This window comes from Stigmatopora argus, chromosome 17, assembly GCF_051989625.1.
Source record: "Stigmatopora argus isolate UIUO_Sarg chromosome 17, RoL_Sarg_1.0, whole genome shotgun sequence".
NCBI classification, from domain to species: domain Eukaryota; kingdom Metazoa; phylum Chordata; class Actinopteri; order Syngnathiformes; family Syngnathidae; genus Stigmatopora; species Stigmatopora argus.
The window spans coordinates 12605542-12624876 of record NC_135403.1 but is presented as its reverse complement, the minus strand read 5'-3'; the positions used below and the strand labels follow the sequence as shown (position 1 = coordinate 12624876).

General features: G+C 45.8%; 2 protein-coding genes across 2 annotated transcripts; both read left to right on the top strand.

Moving 5' to 3' along the window:
* The first annotated feature begins 1107 nt into the window (after nt 1-1107).
* Nucleotides 1108-3502, top strand: sox17 (SRY-box transcription factor 17). Its single transcript, XM_077624352.1, has 2 exons — nt 1108-1532; nt 2527-3502. The coding sequence occupies exons 1-2, from the start codon at nt 1220-1222 to the stop codon at nt 3318-3320; spliced, it is 1107 nt and encodes a 368-aa protein (XP_077480478.1). The 5' UTR covers nt 1108-1219; the 3' UTR covers nt 3321-3502.
* A 7543-nt stretch (nt 3503-11045) lies between these two features.
* On the top strand, nt 11046-19009 carry LOC144091503 (uncharacterized). Its single transcript, XM_077623885.1, has 4 exons — nt 11046-11515; nt 12191-12824; nt 13126-13282; nt 13495-19009. The coding sequence occupies exons 2-4, from the start codon at nt 12204-12206 to the stop codon at nt 18288-18290; spliced, it is 5574 nt and encodes a 1857-aa protein (XP_077480011.1). The 5' UTR covers nt 11046-11515; nt 12191-12203; the 3' UTR covers nt 18291-19009.
* The last annotated feature ends 326 nt before the right edge of the window (nt 19010-19335 follow it).

The following is a 19335-nucleotide window of genomic DNA, read 5'->3' as shown; positions in this document are numbered from 1 at the left end:
CAGACTCCCCAGGCACGGGGCGTTGGGACGGGAGGAGCCCACGCGGCGGCGAGGCGGTCCGGGTGGGGGGGGGGGGGTTTCCCCGACGCCAGACTTTACGACTTCTCCCGTCAGATAGACGGACGTTCCCAGAGACAGACGCGCTCGGCGCCTCGTCGGCAAAATGGCCGATGACAGCATTACGGCGGGGATCGGCTCCCGTGCCGACCGGCGGGGTCGCGCTATAAGCGTCCCTCGTATTTCTGTCAACGATTTTTGACGGGGGGGGGGCCGCCGGTCGGGGGGGTGATAAGAAGCCGACGAATGGGATTTTGCCGAAGCGACGAACGATTCGCCACAATATGACTGGGGGGTGGGGGCGTGGCCTCAACTGGTCTCCGGAGAGGAAGGACGCCGGAGTTCAAGTGCGGCAAGATATGTCCAGAATGCTTCTGATTTAAATGGTAGCTGTCAAAGTGGGAAAGAATTAAGGTAGATGGATTAAAAATGATTAAAAAATAGGTGCTAATTGCAGGTAGGGAAATATTGAGTGAACACTAAATGAAAATATATTTGGTAAAAGAGTCAATTATTTTGGGTCATGCATTATTAGGCTTTTGTACATGGAGTTTTAAGTAAGTGTGAAATAAATGTGGAAGATTCAAAAGAAAACAAACAAAAAAGTGGAGACAAGATAGGAAAAATAAAAGTTCACGTGTCTAAATAAGAATATTACGTTCATAAATAAGAAAATATTCATAAGTAATGAGAAGAAAAACCTAATTGACAAAAAATACATCCACAAACATTAAAAAATATCAAAGTAGACACTAATAAATAAATATATAATAACATTAGGAGGATAAAAAAGTGCATTGCATGAAAATATTAGGTTTTGACTAGTCTTAATTAAAATGGGCACCCCTAATGTGTATATATAATGTTGATTAATATTTCGCCCCCAGAAATTGGACGTCTACCTTAGTCGATGGCAGCTATTCCAAATAGAGTAAAAGGAGGCGTTCCCTTTGAAACACCTTGCCGAGTTGAAACCGCGCCCCCTGCTGCGCGTATCCTTATAAGCGCCCCCAACATGCACGCTGGCTCACTGCGACTTTATGGACGGGACACGGCGATTTCTAACTTTAAAATAAGACGAACCCAAAAAAAACCGTTTTGTTTTTCCTTTAAAAGAGGGATTATTAATAATATATGGTTAGGGGGTGGCGGGCGGTTTGAAATGAGCAGTCCCGATGCGGGCTACGCCAGCGACGACCCGAACCAGGCAAGGTGCGCGATGACGGGCATGATGCCCGGAATGGGAGCGTGTCAGTGGGCAGAGCCTCTCGCTCCTCTCGCTCCCCTCGCGGAGCCCAAAACCAAGAGCGAGTCGCCCTCCGCCGTGGCCGCTGCTAACCACGGGAGAAGCGGAAAGAGTGAGCCGAGGATTCGGCGACCCATGAACGCTTTCATGGTGTGGGCCAAAGACGAGCGCAAGCGTCTGGCGCAGCAGAATCCCGATTTACACAACGCCGAATTGAGCAAAATGTTGGGTAAGTGACTTCAGTCGTCATGTCATTTTTTGGGGGGGGGGGTTAAACTTCAATAATAGCGATTATTGGTCTTAAGTGTGTATTCATAAGGCGTTTATTTGTTTGGGTACATATATAAATATATTTAAAAAAAGAATGAATGACAGTGGCTTCTATTTCTAGTTGGCGTTGCATTCAAACCTATTCATGGTTGTAAAATGGAGTTATTTTTCATAAAATGTTTAAAGAGTTTTTAATTTATCTTATGCGGTTGAAGTAACAATTTCTTAAAGCAAAGCGGTACATTGGAGTCTTTTGTAATGATTCATTTTGAAATATTAATGTTGGTATAAACATGGTTTAAGTTTTGGATTGGACTCAAGTGTTTAATAATAAATAATATCAAGGTATTTTTTTAGGTTGATATGTGAGGGTTTGTGGTTAATAGCTGCTGTTTGTGATATGAATACACAATGTAACATGTTAAGCCTTTTTTAAATGTTGCATTTTAAACTTTAGGCTATTTTACACACAGTCACGTTTTCTATTACATGTTTACATATTTGCATTATAGTAATTTATCGGTTGCCATTGGCGGCCATAGACGTCAGTGGCTCGCTGCCGTCCCTCCCTTTCAAAGGAATTAAACGTCTATCGCTGTCAATGGCAGCAACATGTGAGGGGATGATTTTTTTTGCTGGCTGTGAGTTAAGCTAATGCTAACCCTACCACTTGTTTTTAGTACAGGAGTTGATAAAATAGCGTGCGAGGTTAAAAATGACAAATGATTTTCATAACCCATAGCTTTTGAACAATAAATGATTGTCACTTGATGGCAAACAAAACAAAAAAACGGGAAGAAAACACACTTCCTTACAGTTTTGTTGTCATTTTGGAGCCCGGTTTTTATCATTTGAAGCTATTTTTCACGTCAAAATGGCGCCGCCGGACACCCAAGTGGAGTCCCTAAGCCCTTTACTCACCCCGACCGCTTGTGTGTCCCCCCCCCCCCCAGGCAAATCGTGGAAATCCCTCCCCTTGCCGGACAAGCAACCGTTCGTGGAGGAGGCGGAGCGTCTACGCGTTCAACACATGCAGGACCACCCCAACTACAAGTACCGACCCCGCAGGCGCAAGCAGGTGAAGCGGATTAAGCGGCTGGACTCGGGCTTCCTGCTGCACGGGGGGCACGAGCGCCACCCCCCCGGGGACGGCGGGGGCTACCGCGAGCACGCCGGCTTCCCCCAGATGCCTCAACAGCAGCCGGCGTCGGCCGCGGGTCACTACCGGCCGGAGCCGGCCCCGCCGCTGGCGCCGCCCTACCACGGCTACAGCCTCCCCACGCCCGACACCTCGCCCCTGGACGCGGTGGACGCCGACTCCATGTTCTTCCCCTCCCAGGAGGACTGCCACATGATGTACGCCTACCACTCGCAGGGCCCAGAGTACCAAAGCCAGGAGGGCCTCCACCTCCAGCATCAAAACCAAAACCAGCACCACTCGGGGGCCTCCTACCCCACAGGGGGCGCCAACCCCTTGGCTTACTACAGTCACCCCAAGCGGCACCCGGCGATGGCGGCGACGGGGGCCGTCGGACAGCTGTCCCCGCCGCCCGACTGCCACCCGCAGCAGCACGCCGTCCCCGACAACGGCGAGCTGCTTTCCGAGGTGGACCGCAGCGAGTTCGAGCAGTACCTGAGCTCGTCGGCGTCCAACTCGTACGGCGCCCCGGGCCCCGACGGCCTCATCTCGTCGGTGTTGTCGGACGCCAGCACCGCCGTCTACTACTGCAGCTACAACAACTCTTAAAACCTCGGCGCCGTACTTTCCAACGTCCAAGTTCAGACTACTGAAGGGTGAAAACACTGTTTTTTTTAAATTGTAATTTTCGATCATTTGGTCATTTTGTACAGTCACTCTTTTTAAGTCTTTATATCGAAACCAAAAGTTTTTTTTTTATACTTTTGCACTTTTGACTAATAAATTTTGCAAACAAATGGACACTTTTCTGATCTTTTATATGTTGGCTCTAAAGGCAAAATGCATGACACAAGGAATGCTAATGCTAAAAGCGCTAAAGAGGAAAATGGCAGACTTATTTTTTTTGGGATAGTTTGCATGGACAAGGTGGCACAAAATTTAGGGGGCGATTAAAGAAGTGGAAAAAAATTAAGTGTTATGGTGGAAATGCTAATGCTACTAGTGCTAAAGGAGAAAATGGCAGGATATTATTATTTTTTTGAGATGGTTTGCATGAACAAAGTGACAGAAAATTTGGGAGGGCGATTAAAGAAGCAAAAAAATTAAAGCGCTATAGTGGAAATGCTAAGGCTAAAAGTGAAAATGGCTGAATATGATTTTTTGGGGGGATAGTTTGCAGTAACAAGGTGATAAAACATTTAGGAAGGCGATTAAAGAAGCGAAGAAAAAAAGCACTACGGTGCAAATGCTAATGCTAAAAGCACACGGGTTGCTTCTGGGGATGTTTTCTTCCCACATTCTCCATTTTACGTCTGTTTGTTTTTCCTTTCCCCGACCGGGAGGCCCTCACCTGGAAGTTCGCGGCCAGGAGGGGATACGTGACCCGACTTCCTGGCCCGGACGCTTCCAGAGCTAATCCGCGCGAGTAATACACGGTTGTTTGTTAAGCCCGATTTTTTTTAAACAATACAACAACCATAACAGAGGTATTAAAATCTAAAAAAAAGCATTGTCATGTGCAAAATCTCCTAATTGTACGGGGCATGGACAGAAATTTGGACATATTTCTCGGGGACAAAAATAGTCTTCTAAAAGGAAAAGCTTCTTCTTGGACAAGTTTGAACCGTTGCTCCCGTTTTAGCTTTTGAGAGGAAGCCCAGCCCAGCCCAGCCCCCCCTCCGGAGGGACCCCCCCCAAAAGAGAATCCCATCTAATTGCCGTCAATACGTTGGACTCGGGAGCGCGTCTAACGGCCGCATAACAAGAGGCTCAAGGGCCCTATTGGGCCCCCCAGGCCAGCATCAACGTGGGTGGGGGTCACCTGCGTCAGGAACCTGAGACTTGATGTCATCTGCTGACTCATTGCTTGGGGGATAATTAGCAAAGGACATTATTCAAAAGGTTTATTGGGAAAGATAGCTGCAAAAATATCTTTCATAGCCAATTCTTTCTACATTTTGGAAAGAAATGCTAATTGGTAAAATACCTTTTTTTTCCTCTTAAAGTACGGATTTTTTTTAAAGTTATTGTTACATTAAATGAATTGGAGATTGAGGTTTACTAATTCAAAGCAATTAATTTTGTAAAGGGATAAAATACTTATATATATTTATTTACATTTTTTTTTTTTTGCTTTCATAAATGTAACCTCCCTTAGAGTATTTCATACGACTATTTCTTCCATAAATACTTTTTGTAATTAGCAATTTGCATTTATCTTTTACATGATTGGTCATTTTAAATTAGTGAAGTGCAATACACTTTCTAAGTATTTAAAACCTAATCACGTTTCTTCATTTACATTATTTTTGCTTAACACTATGGGACTACTTTAAAAAAATAAAAAAAATAAACAAATACTTAGCAACTGCTTAGCTTGAAATTTTTAACATCCTAGCGACTGCATTTTGCCAAAGCCCCGCCCACTTTTATTTCATTGATCCACTGCTGTAGTACAAAAATGCCATGTCAGCTTTTGACTTATATTTTCTTCCCCTCGGGTTCATCGCTCATAAAAAAAATAAGTGTCGCACTAAAACGCCAACCTTTTTAAAGCTACCGAATCCCATCGCAAACACATTTTCATCCGGATTTAACGGCTAAATTAGCACGAAATTGAAACGGGCCACACCAACCGTACGCTAAAAGTCAGCACGGTTATTATTATTATTTTTTTTTCCAGTAGCTGGAGACATGTCCACTAAAAATAGCGCCTGCTACCTGTCGGATTTAGCAGCGCACGCAATGCGGCCGATATTTTAACCCCCGCGCGGGCGTGATGGAAGCGGGAAGAAAATAAACCACGGAGTCAGTGCGCGGCTAAATTTAGCCGGCATCACAAGTGTCGGCGGGTGCTGAGCCGCCGCCGCCATAAAAGCGATCATTGGTGCGGCATGCGTGCGGATTAGCGGGACGCGCCCTCCGCTGCAGCTGTCCGCCAATCTACTATCAATGACTTAATCAGCTCCGACGCCCCCCGCCGCCCTCGTTAAACAAATGCACGCGTACCCTTCAACTGGCTGACCTTTTACGCAGAAATGAGGATAAATAACAGCGACTTGTCGACTACGGTACGCGGATGTGGTGGAGAAAAAGTTGGGTGCAACGGTGCTCCGACTTCAAATTAATTTATTTTATAGCTATGTGTGAGTCAGTGCAATTGTGGTCCAAAAAACCAAATCGACAGCTAAATAATCCATTTTTACTAGACATGATGAATAACATCAATTTGTCAATCAAACAGCAGAGATGGTAATTTAAAAAAATGTGTGCTAAAGTGGTTCAACTCCAGATATCCAGCCAATTGGTCTATTTTCATTAAAGATGATGAGACGTCAACTACACCACCCAGATTTAAATTCCAAAAATATTTATGCCAAAGTGGTCCAACTCCAATTGTATCTATTTTCACAAAAAATAACGTATAACATCAACTAGTCAACTACAGTAAGGAGTAGATGTAAGATTATTTTGTGCAATATTGGTCCAAGTCAAGTGTACAAAGCCCTATTTGACTTATATTAGCTCCTGTGATCTGCTAGCAACCAACGCCCGACTGGGATAGACTCCAGCACCCCTGAATGAAATGAACGAACGACTTCCCATAGTTTTAAACTTTCCTACTTGCACCACTTTTCTGACATTCCACCATTCGTTCAACAAACAGAAAACGCCGCAGCCATTATTTTTGCAAAAGTAGCAAAAAAAAATGTCAACGTATTTCTTTTCTAGCCGCACAGCGACAGAACAATATTTCATTTTTTTTCCTCTTCCTCGGCGTGACGCTGGGCTCCGGGCGATCGCCATCCGAATCCCCCGGCGGCATTTTTTTTTTTTTAGCCGACGACTAAGTAAGATGACTGCGGACCTGCGCTCTCTGCACTCCCCTAGCTTCTTCTCCCAGCCGCTGGTCGGCACCCCCGGCGGACCGCCTCGGCTTTTGAAGGCGCCGCTATTAAACAATGGGCGTGACTCAGGCGGAAAAAGGAAAACAATCGGTGGGGAGTGAATCGGGAGTCAAGGACGGCGCGATGGTGACGCCAAACATTACTCAAGTGGAGGCCTCATGGCTTTGGGGGCAAAAGTTCACCAGTTGTAACCTACTTTCCTACTCCAATTTTTTTTTTAAACTTAACATCGCACGAGAGCAACGGTTCATCTTTCATAGGCGGTTGATCTAGTGGAACTGGGAAGACTGGGAGTTGTGTGTTTGTGTTGTGTTGTTTGTGTTTGTGTTGTGTGGCACCTGTCTCCACTTCCACTCCAAGTCCATGAAAGACGGTCTGGGAATATCCTGTCATCCTCGTCTCTGTCCGTCCCACAGGAAGTGTCGCTCTGTCAAATTCGCACCCTTGTCTTATTTTGGATGGCCGGTAGCACTTCCTTGAAAAGGACAAAAACAAAACAACATTAGTCTAAATCAAGTACGCTTGCCATCTGTAGTATTCTTACCCCTAAAAAAGTCAGATCCATTTTGAAAGGAAACGGGCCATTAAAAAAACATGCTGAACTTTTTTGTTTTATAGTAATGTTGTGGAAAAATATGGAATAATATAGGTATAAAAAGTGTCTTACACAGAAGCAATTTTCCCAGAATTTAAAAATGTGAAATACAACTGTAATAAAAAAGTTAAAAATAAAATCTAAAATAGTCCAATTGACCTTGATTACTTTGTGTTTACATATGAATAGTACTTCACTTTTAGAAAATTGCTTAACAGTGTTATGGAAATAAAATTATACGGAATAAAAAAATGAATCAAACACAATCTGAAATATAATAAACAACATTTGTGAAACATCACCACATTAGAGAGCATCCAAGCATGAGGACAAAGTAGAAAGCCTAAAATAATAAACATTCAATAAAGCAAAACAGTCAAAGTAAACAATAAAAAAAACACGTGGAAAGTAAAACAATAGCGCAGACTGAAGTCTAGACACGTCTGGAGTCTTTTTACCCAGGAAGCCGCTTCGTGTTTTTGCATTATCATAAACTTTGGAGCAAAAAAAACAACAACAACCAAAAAAACAAAATCAAAGCATAAAATAGCAAACAGTCCACTTCCAGGATAGCCCCCCACATCCCCCCAAAAACATTGCCTCGTGCATTCGTCCTCTGTATTTTTGGGAGCATTCTGACCTCAACTTTTCTTATTTTGAGTTGTACTACCAAATGGTACCGCCAGAGGGCAGCCAAACTACATTAGATGATTTCCCCTTTTATTCATTGTTGGACTTTGGTAAAATTGGCTTTCAATCAAGTAGTTTCTCAGTGACTAAGTATACAAATATATCAATATGTTAGAATTACTGCATACAAAGACAATTTCCTTGAAAACGTACAGAGGCCTCACATCCAAAAAACAATCTTAATTCATATATAAATACTTGTCGCTCTCATATTTTAGCCCCACTTTGAAAATCCTCATTTTAATTTTGTCGGCGCAAGTTAAAATGCGCGTGCTAACGTAACGCCGCTGTCGGCACATCCTTTTTGTCGCAGGATGGAGAGAATGTCAAGGCCCGGGCGATAATGCGCGCACGGCGTCAGGCATTGTGTTACGTTGCGTGTAGGTAGCGCGTGTTGGGGGACGCCACGCAGACGCATAAATCACTCCTCACCGTATTTATTGCGCGGTGGGCCTCTTTGATGATGCGCTCACGTTGAAAGCACGCCGACTGACGTTAGACTTCTAAAAATGGATGGAATCATTACAGATAGATGCTTCACAAACGGCATGACTGTTGGAAAAAAAGGTTCTGAAATGATTATTTTACATTAAAAACTTGACATTTAACCCATTGGGTGCCCGTCCATCATATTGGGGCATCCCAGAACAAATTAGATTGGACGCCGAATGCCGACGTCTTTGAAAGACGACAAATCGAAACCAGCCCTCCCAGTCTGATTAAAATGGATGCCTTTAGCTTTAAGTTTTCAAGCGTTTGGAAATCCCCAAGCGAGGAAAACATGACGTGAGGACAAGTTTAAAGCACGTGTGAAGGGATAGGTCGCCTAATTGAATATCGCCACTCTCGCTGAAGGAGTGCTGAGAGATTTATGGGGTGTTTATCTTTGGTAAAGCCATAAAAAATAAATAAATACAAAAACTCGGGCGCAGCTGACGTCCTTTATCAAATATTTAATAACAATCAAAACCCTGGCTTAGGAGCGAGCGGTCGCCGTGCAGCTGTAAGGCTTTCTAATTGAATTCCGAGGCAGCTGCGGCCAAAAAGTGGAAAAAAGGGAGGCGCTCCAGGAATTCCAACCCCGGCCAAGACGTCGGCGACAAAGTTACGGTAGCGCCCGCGCGATCCGGTTCGCCGCGACAAGACGCCGCGGCAGCTGCGCGCCGAGACCGATTTAGACCCTCGCGCATTGCTTCCCATTAACAGCGGAGGTCGGAAGCTCGCGTGGCGCCAATTAGCCGCGGCGCGGCGTTAAAAATAGCGGCCCGGCGTGGCTTTTTCACGTGCGGTCACGTCAGGGGAAAAAAGCATAAAAATAAAAGCGGGAGCTCGACTTCGGTCAGGGACAGTGGGTGTCGGTTCGAAAGTTAGCGTTAGCATTAGCTTAGCCCATTCCATTAATCGCTTCCAGACGATTGGACATTCATGCAGTCAATGGTAGCCATTGAGTTAAGCTATGAGGTCAGAAGAGATTTTTAATACAGAATTTGGGGAATATTTTGAGAATAATTTTAATAATATTTTTTATTGACATGATATTTATACTTTGTGTCTTAATTTCATTTGAATGTCTTTAAAAATAAGTTAAATTTCGAATTTAAAATAAGTGCCAGATATTTTTTGCACACATTTCTTGAATAAAAAAATGTATGATGTATTTATATATTTGTAATTTGTAAAAAATATTTTCAGTTTATTTTAATATATTTTAATGCTTTTTCAAAATGAAACATCTTATTAATTTTTTTCAATATCTTTAGTTTTTTCCTTACTATTTTTTTAAAATTATATTTCTATATCTCTCTATATGCATGTATGTCTATATATTTCTATATCTCTCTCTCTATATATATATATGTATGTCTATATATTTATATCTCTCTATATATCTATATTAGGGTAAAAAAATCTAATTTGTGTACATAAGGGTTCAAGTCAAAAATCCCTTTTTGCTTCCTTGCCAACAAATTATGGATTTTACACTTTGTTTGCGTGTCTAATTTTGGAGTCAAGAAAGAATAATATTTTCAAGAGAATTTGGAGAATTTGCCAGCGATCGGCGGCACTGTTTGTCAGGATATATCTGTTGCTGGCTGTCTTATCTTTTCACTTGTGGAATGAGCTGGGCCCAGCCTACCTGTTTACTCTGGTGGGAGTGGGAGGGGGGCCCTGCTTCCTCCATTGTGCACCCTCCGCAGCCCCCCCCAAACTTCCCGTCTCGGAACTTCTTGCATTTTTCGCGGCGGCTGCCGTTTTGGGAGCGGGGTCACCAGCTCGCCATTCCTCGATTCTTTCCACGAGCACCTGGGTGTCGTTGCCTTATCTGCCGTGGGGGGTTTCCTGCGGGGGAGAGGGAGGCCATGTTAATTTTTTTTAAGTGCACAGATGGAAGGGGTCAGCGTAGATAAGATCGTTCCATTTTAAAGGAGCTTGTTTGTCAAGGAACCGAGTCACTTCTTATTTGCAATGATCTCACTTCATTTGAACAAAATGTTTCATCAAATCGTCAATGTCAAAATATTTCAATAATGAAATAATTCAACTTGCCCACTCACAGCCAAAAAGATAAATGTGGCGAATAGAAATTTGCATTCATAAATCAAATCACCATTTGATATGATTTCCACCCAAGCAGCCAAACGCAAAGCATCACCATAACAATTTTTTTTTACCTCACTTTGACCCTCTCTTCTCATCATGTGACCAACCCTTAAAACACTACCAAGTTCTTGCAAAACGTTGACCTGTGACCCGCAAAATTACCAACCATTTTCAGTTTCATAATCGCAAACAAAGTTGAAAAAAACATTGCGAGGGCTACAAATTCATACATTTTAATCAGTTTAAGACAAACCCCACCACAAAAAAAATAGTCATTGCCCGAGAGTGGCTAGCCGCTAGCAAGCATTTCAAATGAATTGCAACGGAAGCCAAAGAATTAAGCGACAAACGTGTACACGGCGTAAAAGACGCAAATATCCCGGCTCCTTTTGGGCTTCCCGTTACGTAACGTGCCAAAATTGAGTGGGTTAACCGTGACGTGAGCATCTTAATATCCGCCCACTTGGCACCTATCCAACTTTAATTCCCTCGAGAGTATTAAAAATAACGCTTTCGCGCTTCTTCTAAGCGTACGTATTTTCTTCTGGGTGAGGATTCACTGGGCTCTGATTGGTGGAATGTGTTTCCGAGGGTCTGGAGAGTGAAGAAGGCTTTAATCCCGATTATCAGAAGAGCTTTTCAACCAGATTAAATTGCCTCAACGCTGCACAAGTATGAGCGGAAAAACTCGGGTGTTTGAATCCGATAAATTATTATTAGTATTTTATTAAAGGTAATACATCAGAATAAGTTGACAATGATTGAAGCGAAAATTTTACAGTCCACGTGTTTGTCGGTGACGCCTACTGTACATACGTGAAGAGGATTGGCCGGGAAGGATTAGCGCTAGGTGAAGATTAAGGAAATTAGCCGCGATGGTGCGCGCCCCAGAATAAACAGTTATCGTTGAAGCCACGCAGGCAAAAGTTGGAATGTAGAACGTGGTTGTTTTAAGAATTTGGACAAAAAGGGGAAAACAAATAGTTTGGAGTTTCAGGATGACGACTTCGGTGAGTTTTGGATTTGTGTTATCATATTAATTTTAAAAGATTCCTAGAGACATTGCCAAAGTTTTGGTTTATTCAATTTAGCTTCGTATCTGCACATAATAACGCTGATGTTTCAAATACTTTTTAGAGCGGATCATCAAATTGTAATTTTGACTTTAGGTCAAATTGTGCTTTTTGTTTCACTATAGGCTTCTTTTCAAAGATTTAGATGTTTTGAAGAGTTGTTCTTGCTATTTTATTTTATTTAAATCTAATTTGCTAAGCAGTGCTATTATTTTTAGCCCTGAGGCCAAAGCCAATCAAAGCTGCGACCAGTCATGAAGGGTCCTCCAACTCGTTCGGTATTAGTGTATGACTGCAAGATCTGCCAAAAGTGGATAAACAAATAGAAAACAGGTTCAGATTTCGGGATAAATATTTGGAGTTGACACATTGTTGTGTCAACTCCAAAATATCTCCTGACTCATTCAACGTGCCACTGGCTTGCTTGGCAAGCGCTAAGAAGGAAATCACGTTTGGCTTGGCACCAAGTCCCAAAAGCCCAATTAAGTAGTCACTTGATGAGCAATTCTTGGAGGTAAACAACATATGCTCAGGTTGCCAATGACCAATCGAGTTTTTGCATTGTACCAATGTCTACGGCCAAACATCAAACACCCTTCTCTTCCGTCGCAGCCCTGAATTGGCAATGAACGAGTCGGGCCCACGCGGGGTCCCCCCGGACCAGGGGTCGGGGAGCCAGCGCATCTTCGGCACCCCCCGTCACGCCAGCGTCACCAACCCTGCTCCTTCCAAGCGGGTGTGCTTCTACAAGAGCGGCGATCCTCAGTTTGCCGGCCTGCGCGTGGTGGTCAACCAGCGCACCTTTAAGACCTTTGACGCCCTTTTGGACAGCCTGTCCAAGAAGGTGCCCCTAGCCTTCGGGGTGAGGAACATCACCACGCCCAGAGGGATTCACGCCATCAACACGCTGGAGCAGCTGGAAGACGGCAAGTCCTACATCTGCTCCGACAGTCGGAAGGTGAAGCCCGTCAACCTGGCGTTGGCCAGGAAGAAGCCGGCGCCTTGGTACCACGCCAGGCCGGCCAGCTCTCGCCGGCGGACCACGCGGGGAGCCGGCCCCCCTCCCCGGGCGGCGCCGGTGCGCACGCCAAAGAGACTGGCGGTCTTCCGGAATGGAGACCCCTCGGTCAAACACACGGTGGTGCTCCAAAAGCGGAGCACCGCCACGTTCGAGTGGATTCTGGAATATATTTCAGAGTTGATGCAGTTCCAAGTGGCGAAGCTTCACACCGCCGACGGCAGACGCGTGAGTGCATCCCTAACTTTTTACGTTTACCCTTTGGGAAAGCTGCGTGGCTGACCCATTTAGGGCTGACTTGGTTGGCACTGTAAATGGCCAGCCTATAAGGGGAAAGGCTTAAGCTTCTTGAGCATCCACCCTAATCCTTTGCATTGCATTCTGGGGATGGTGCCAGGTAAGGTTACTGGCCAATGTCCCAGTGATATCCACCACCATCTTCTCAGTCATGGTTCCCAGGGAAGCTTGGGTCTAGTCGTGGTTTGTGAAAAAGTGAAAATTGAAAACTCTTGTGTTTTGCTTCCTGAAGGTGGAAGGCCTCCCGAGCTTGATCTTGTGCTCCGGTGTGGTGGTAGCGGCGGGCAAAGAGCCATTCAAGGCGGCCAACTACAACGCCCAGAGCTCGTCAGGGTCCACCAGGCCGTCCGGCAACAGGATGAGCGTCAGGAGGCTAAAGGCTCTGAACGGTGAGTCTAATTCACTCCAAGACAGTGGGCCCTTTGGTCACGTGACCCTTGTAATCTAGCTGCTGCGACGGGGTAAAGCCTACCAATCTGCTGACGTGATATCGTGCATAACACCCTAGATGACCTACATACATATTACTGCGTCTGTGCGGCCACTCAGACTGAACACAGTTCTAATTGGTCATCTTTCTTCTTCCTTCCTGGGCCAAAAGGAAAAAAGAAGTCCCCGTCTTACGGGTCCAAGTCCAGAAACTTCTCCACCTCCTCCGAACGCTACATGGTGAACAAGATTCACAATTCCCTGATGGAAAGCTCATGCGACCTGCCGAGCCAGCCCGGCGACTCCGCCGAGTACGAGCCGGGACCCGTCATCGGCGAAACGCCGAGCGAGGACCGGGAGTGCGTGCTGCCCAATGAAGAAGATATCGAAAAGTCCTTCAGGGTCAACCAGGACGGCAGCATGACGGTGGAGATGAGGGTGCGCTTGACGGTCAAGGAGGAGGAGACCCTCCATTGGACGACTACCTTGACCCGCTCCAGCGTGACCGGTTTGACAGAGCCCGAGTCGGAGCAAGAAGTCTGTAGCGCCAATTCGGATTTGCTAGATCCCATCTCCTCCGATGACACCGCCAGCAAGGATAAAACCAAAGAAGACCACGACCAAGACCCACCCTCGCTCGGCAACGGGGTTTTAAGTCAAAGCAGCTATGAAGACGGCGTAAAACTCCAGACCACCCCAGGACAGAGACAAATGGCGAGAAAGCAAGGTTCCGTCGAAAGCATCGTATCCGCCGGATCTCACTATTACCGCGAAGCCACAGAAAACGGAGCCCTGATGGAGCAGTACTGCGTGGTCCAACAGAGAAGCACCAGACCCATCCCCAAACCGAGACGACTCAGCTCTCTGGATGCTAATAGTGTGAACAACGCAAATGGGTCTTCGTGTAAACTGTCAGAAATCACACACATGGAATCCAGCGGCGAAGAAATCACAGAAACGGTCTTGCATATCTATGAACAGCAAACCTGCCTGGATAATTACAACGCTAACGTCGGCACATTCAATAGACCTAGTACTTCGGAAACCGGACACCTGGGCGCCGACGAGGACTACGAGCATGACTCTTGGGGACCCTCAATGGCATCCGATTCTGTAAGCATCTGGAAGGCCAGGAACAAGCCACTCGCATTAGACTTTCGTTCTCCTAAACGTAACACGGTACAAGCAAGGCAACGGCTAGACAAGTACACCAAAAGCAAAGACTATCGACCAAAGTCAAGAAGAAAGGCCAAAGTCAAAAACAAAAGCGTCAGACGTCTCCGATCGCCTGGGAAACGGCTGAGAGAAAAGGCATCGGTCGACGGCAAGAAACGCAAGAAGGCAACGCCATTCTCCAGCACGGGGTTCATCCGGAAGATTTATGGGAATAAACTGCAAGCTGCAAAAACTCCAACGAAGCTCAGGAGAAGAAGGACCAAAAGTGCGGAAGGGAACGCTGTAGCCGAGAGCAGAAAAACAGTGGCTAAAAGGCAACAAAAACCACTCCAAAATCCAAACGTAGACGAGGCACGGCAGATGTCAGTGCTTCGAAAGGAAAACCACGACGTCAGCAAGCAAATGTCCCTGCCTGCTTTTGACTCCTCCAGCTTGGTGGCTAATGAATATATCCAGAACTGGTTAAAGGAATCACATTCAAATCAAACTGCTGACAGCCAAACAAAGACCAACAGCACAGAAAACAGCGACATAACTACACAAACATCGCCCGACGATGTACGGAGAACTTTGGTAAGACACAGAATCCAGTCTTTGGAGAACAAGATGGCTCCCCCAAACCATTTGGGTGGAGAAACCCTAACGGCTCACCAAAACAGCAAAAGGGAAACTCCCCCAAGCAGCGAAGATGCCAGCCAAGCAAGACTTGAGGAACCTTCTTATGTTCTTTCAACGGATCTACCGCTTCCGCCCCACGATGAAAGGACGGAAGAAGAGAATTGTGAAGATCGCGTGGCTTACAACTTGAGGTGCGTGCAGTCAGCAGGGAGCAGTCAAACATTGGATAATCACCCGCCATCTGCTGAGGCTTTACCGCATGCCCAGCACGTCATGAGAATGGCTCAACTGCTGGAAGCAGAGGTTCCCAAGGAGGAGGAAACACTCTCAAGATCTACCTCTATCAAAAGGGTGCCTTTGGTCAGTAATGTGTCTCTGGAAAGGAAAATGTCATTGAGAAAGTCTTGCATGGACCAATTCACGGTATGTAACAATGAAGAGAAACAGTCTTCACTTTTAGATCCAAAGAGCAGCTCTTCTCCTTCTCCAAATAGTCTTCCCTCAGAAGAAAGACTTTCATCCTCCAGTATGCTTTCAAGTGATGTTCTAACTGTACCGCTACCGGACCCAAAGGAGGCAGAGAGTCCGCAATCAAATCCTAAAAATGCCATTTCGGAACTTCCCAAAAGGTCCAAATCGTTACAGCAACCTCCTGTAGTCAAGAAAACATCACCGAACGTCAGCCCCTTGCCAAAGAAGAGACAGACAGCGTCCAACTCCAAACAAATCAAACAGACCATGTCCATGGACTTGCCATCGCCACCCTCTAGGCGCAAGTCCAAAAAGAAAATGCTCCCTCAGCACTTATCGTCAGATTCAGATCCAGTAGATACGAGGACAACACAGTCCCAGAGAAAGCAGTTCAACACTCTACCGTCCATGAAACAGAGTATATCTCCTGATGAAACAATTAATGAGACTCAAGAGCTCCAAAACGGAGGTCAAGAGAAATCCACACATGACACAAAATTTCAAGTACAGCTGCCAAACACCCAAACTGTCCTTGAGAACATTTCTTACTCCATCAAATCCATTCAGGAAATCACTCAACACAAACGTCTACCAGGCTCGGACATGTCCAACAACATTCCGGACTTGTCTTCCTACGTAGCATCTACATTTGGTTCCTCATCCAAAGTCCTCCTGGCGTTCCTGTCGATCGTGGCCCTGAAGGAGGGCATCGCCAACCTCAAAGTAGATCACATTAACGAGGTGAGCTGTGCAGAGGCTTTGAGAATGATTGACTCTCTGAGGGACATGGCTAGCATGGATAATCCCCGAGAGTTGAAAGAGAGGCTCTCAGCAATGCAGGAGTCAGCCTCACAGGTATTCCTCGAGGGATGGAGGGACTTCCAAAATCCCGGAGGCACAATTCGAGACGAACAGAACGTCGATGAGCTCCTTGAAGGGCTAGACATACCCGAGAACCTTAAAGTTGAACTCATGTCTCTCTCAGCTGGCTTTTTGGGCAGGAGTCAAGAGAAGTTGAAGGCTAATTCCGAAGACCGCAGTTCTGGGATGGAGGAATACGGGATCGAGATGGCTCGAGATCACGAAGCCGGGCAGAAAATGAATTTGGACAACATTGCGCATTTGCCCAGCACACAGAGTTCGCCAACGCAGAATGAAGATTGCTATGTGGAACTGAATCCCAGCAGGAAGTCAAGTCCAGAAAATGTTCAACAAGAGGCTGAAAGCAAAGAACAGGCGATGGACGGAGCTCAGCCAGAGGTTGAAGACGAAGGATTGATGTTTTTTGCAGTGGAACATCAATCTGGCCAGGATGGAGAAGAGAACGAAGAAGACAGACAAAAGATGGAGGACGACGCTGGGGATTGTTCCAATCTCCAGGAAAGACATCCTCGAGCCGACGAAGTCACCGGCAACCAACAGTGCGCCTACGAAGACCACGCAGAGTCATTGGCGCTTGAATATGAGCAAATTCCAAGCTACAGCGAGGAAGATTTAAGCATCTACGACAAGGCGTATGGGTCAGAAGAAGAACTCGTCCAGAGAGAAACCAAATGTGACAAAGTGGAAGTTGCCAAAGATGGCTCTGACGATGAGACCTCGCAGCCTGTTGCGGTACGAGTGAGTCTTCTGGAAAAGCAGGTCGCTGATTCCCAGAAGGCAAGTTATAACAAGGAACATCCCAAAAAGTTCTCGCTGGCATCCGAAAACGGAATAGAAACATTTCAGCAGTGCACCCGATCCGCCCCCCAGTCATCGCTATCCTTCAGCTACGACTCCAGCGGCGTGGCGACCCTGGAACCAGAAGGCAACAGGGTCAAGTACATCCGTGAAATGTTCCTGGCAAAGAGTTGCGCGGAAAACGCAAAGCAGGGCCAGTCGTCTGAAACTTTAGACAGTGGCGGCTACCAGACAAGAACATCCAGCGACCAATCCGGCGGAGAAGAGGACCCGGTGCGCAAGTCCATCAGCAAAGGGTTCGTGAGGAGAACCATCGAAAGACTTTACGGGAAGAACAAAGCCATTGAGAGGCCCCCGTCGGCTCCGAGGACCAAAAAGAAGTACTCCAGTATTTTTTCGCCTTTTCACACAGTCCGGGACAAAGCGGGGTCAGAGTTGTCTTACTTCAATTCTGCCAACGCTCTGGACACCCTTACGGAGGCCACGCGCTGTATCGCTTTCAATGCGCAAGTCGGGCCTGGTGACAGCGTCCCCATCGACGAGGGACGATGGCTGATCAGGGAGAACGCGCTGATCCGAAAATCAATTTCCGACCCAACCGGAATCAACAAAAACCTGACCAACACTGCCCAAGACGAAGACGGCTACGAGGACACTCTGGAAGACACCCCCTACTCCCATTTCAGCACCACGTCAGAGCCAGAAGACCCTATAAAGTCCAAAATATGCACCTATTTCTCCTTGCCACACACGAGCGAGTCTGAGGTGTGTCAGGACGAAGCAATGACGATAGAAGCAAAACTAGAGAGCGCCCCCAAAACCAAGTCCGAGAGGAACGGCTCTGTCGTCCTCGGGATGCCAGACAACAAGGTGCACCCGTTGGTTGAGATCCCGCTGGACGGTGAGGCGGCGGTTGTAGCGCAACCCAAAAAAGGACAGGGCGCGGTGAGCCGAAGTCTTCAGGAACCTGATGCTTTGGATCTGTTGTATAACTTCTGTGGGGAGAACTGTCCCATCTTGTGAAAAAAAAATGGTGCCTATTTTTCCAAAGTTGCCATAGCCTTGGCATGAACAATGAATTCATTTGGATGTTTTAGGTTTGTCTGTAAGGGGTGTAACAGGACCTTGGAATTGGGCTTTTCAAAACAATACAATGTCAAGTTCCCGCACCGAACATAGTAGGTACTTACCGTCTTAGTTTTGGAACTGTTTTTGTTTACATAATTAGGATTTAGCTCTTCCCCTGAAAGCATGATTTTTCTATTTACGTTACACCCCTGCGGTCAACAGTCAGAGCTTCCAAAGGGACTCATGTAAATAAATATAGGTGTGTGTGTGTGTTTGTTTTTCATCCGTTTCTGCCTCCGGTTTTGCCCATGGACAGAACAGAAGCTTTCGGAAGAATTAGCGTAATCTGGTTTTAAAGCACTTAAGGGAGATCAGGTCCAAGCAGATGTCAGATAACAGGTGAGGTGCAGCTATCGTTTGACCTAAGCTTCGGGTCACACTCTACCATATATGTATTTTTGTACTTTGTAAAAGGGCATACACATTCTGATTTGACATCTTCATGTATATTTATGACGAGTATGTTTGTACCTTGTCGAACTGTTTTTAGTGGTTCTGTATAGCTAACACGGTGATCTCAAAAGAGCAGTTGAAATGTTTGAAAAGTTGGCAGCTGTTACAAATGTGTGTCTTTAAACTCTTGTGAGGTTATTAAAAAGTGTCATTTTACACAAGTTCCGCCCGTCCGTCACTCCCTCACACAAATGATCAAGATGGTTGTTTTTAGGACTGACCTGATGGCTATCCCTTGTCCTATCCAGCTTGAGGAAACGCTCCTGTTGATCCAAGCGTGTTTTTTTGAGCGACCCGTGTTGTGACAGGAGCTTTGAGGAATGCGCTAAAAAGAAAAGCAAAACACACCAGTTAAAACTTCCAGAAACGCCCGGAATGCTTCAAGAAAAAACGGATACTTACTCCACCGGCAAGTAGAGGTCGCTGCCAAAACAAAGTGAGCCGGCAAAGACAGCAATGCTTTGACAATTTATTACTTAAATAAATA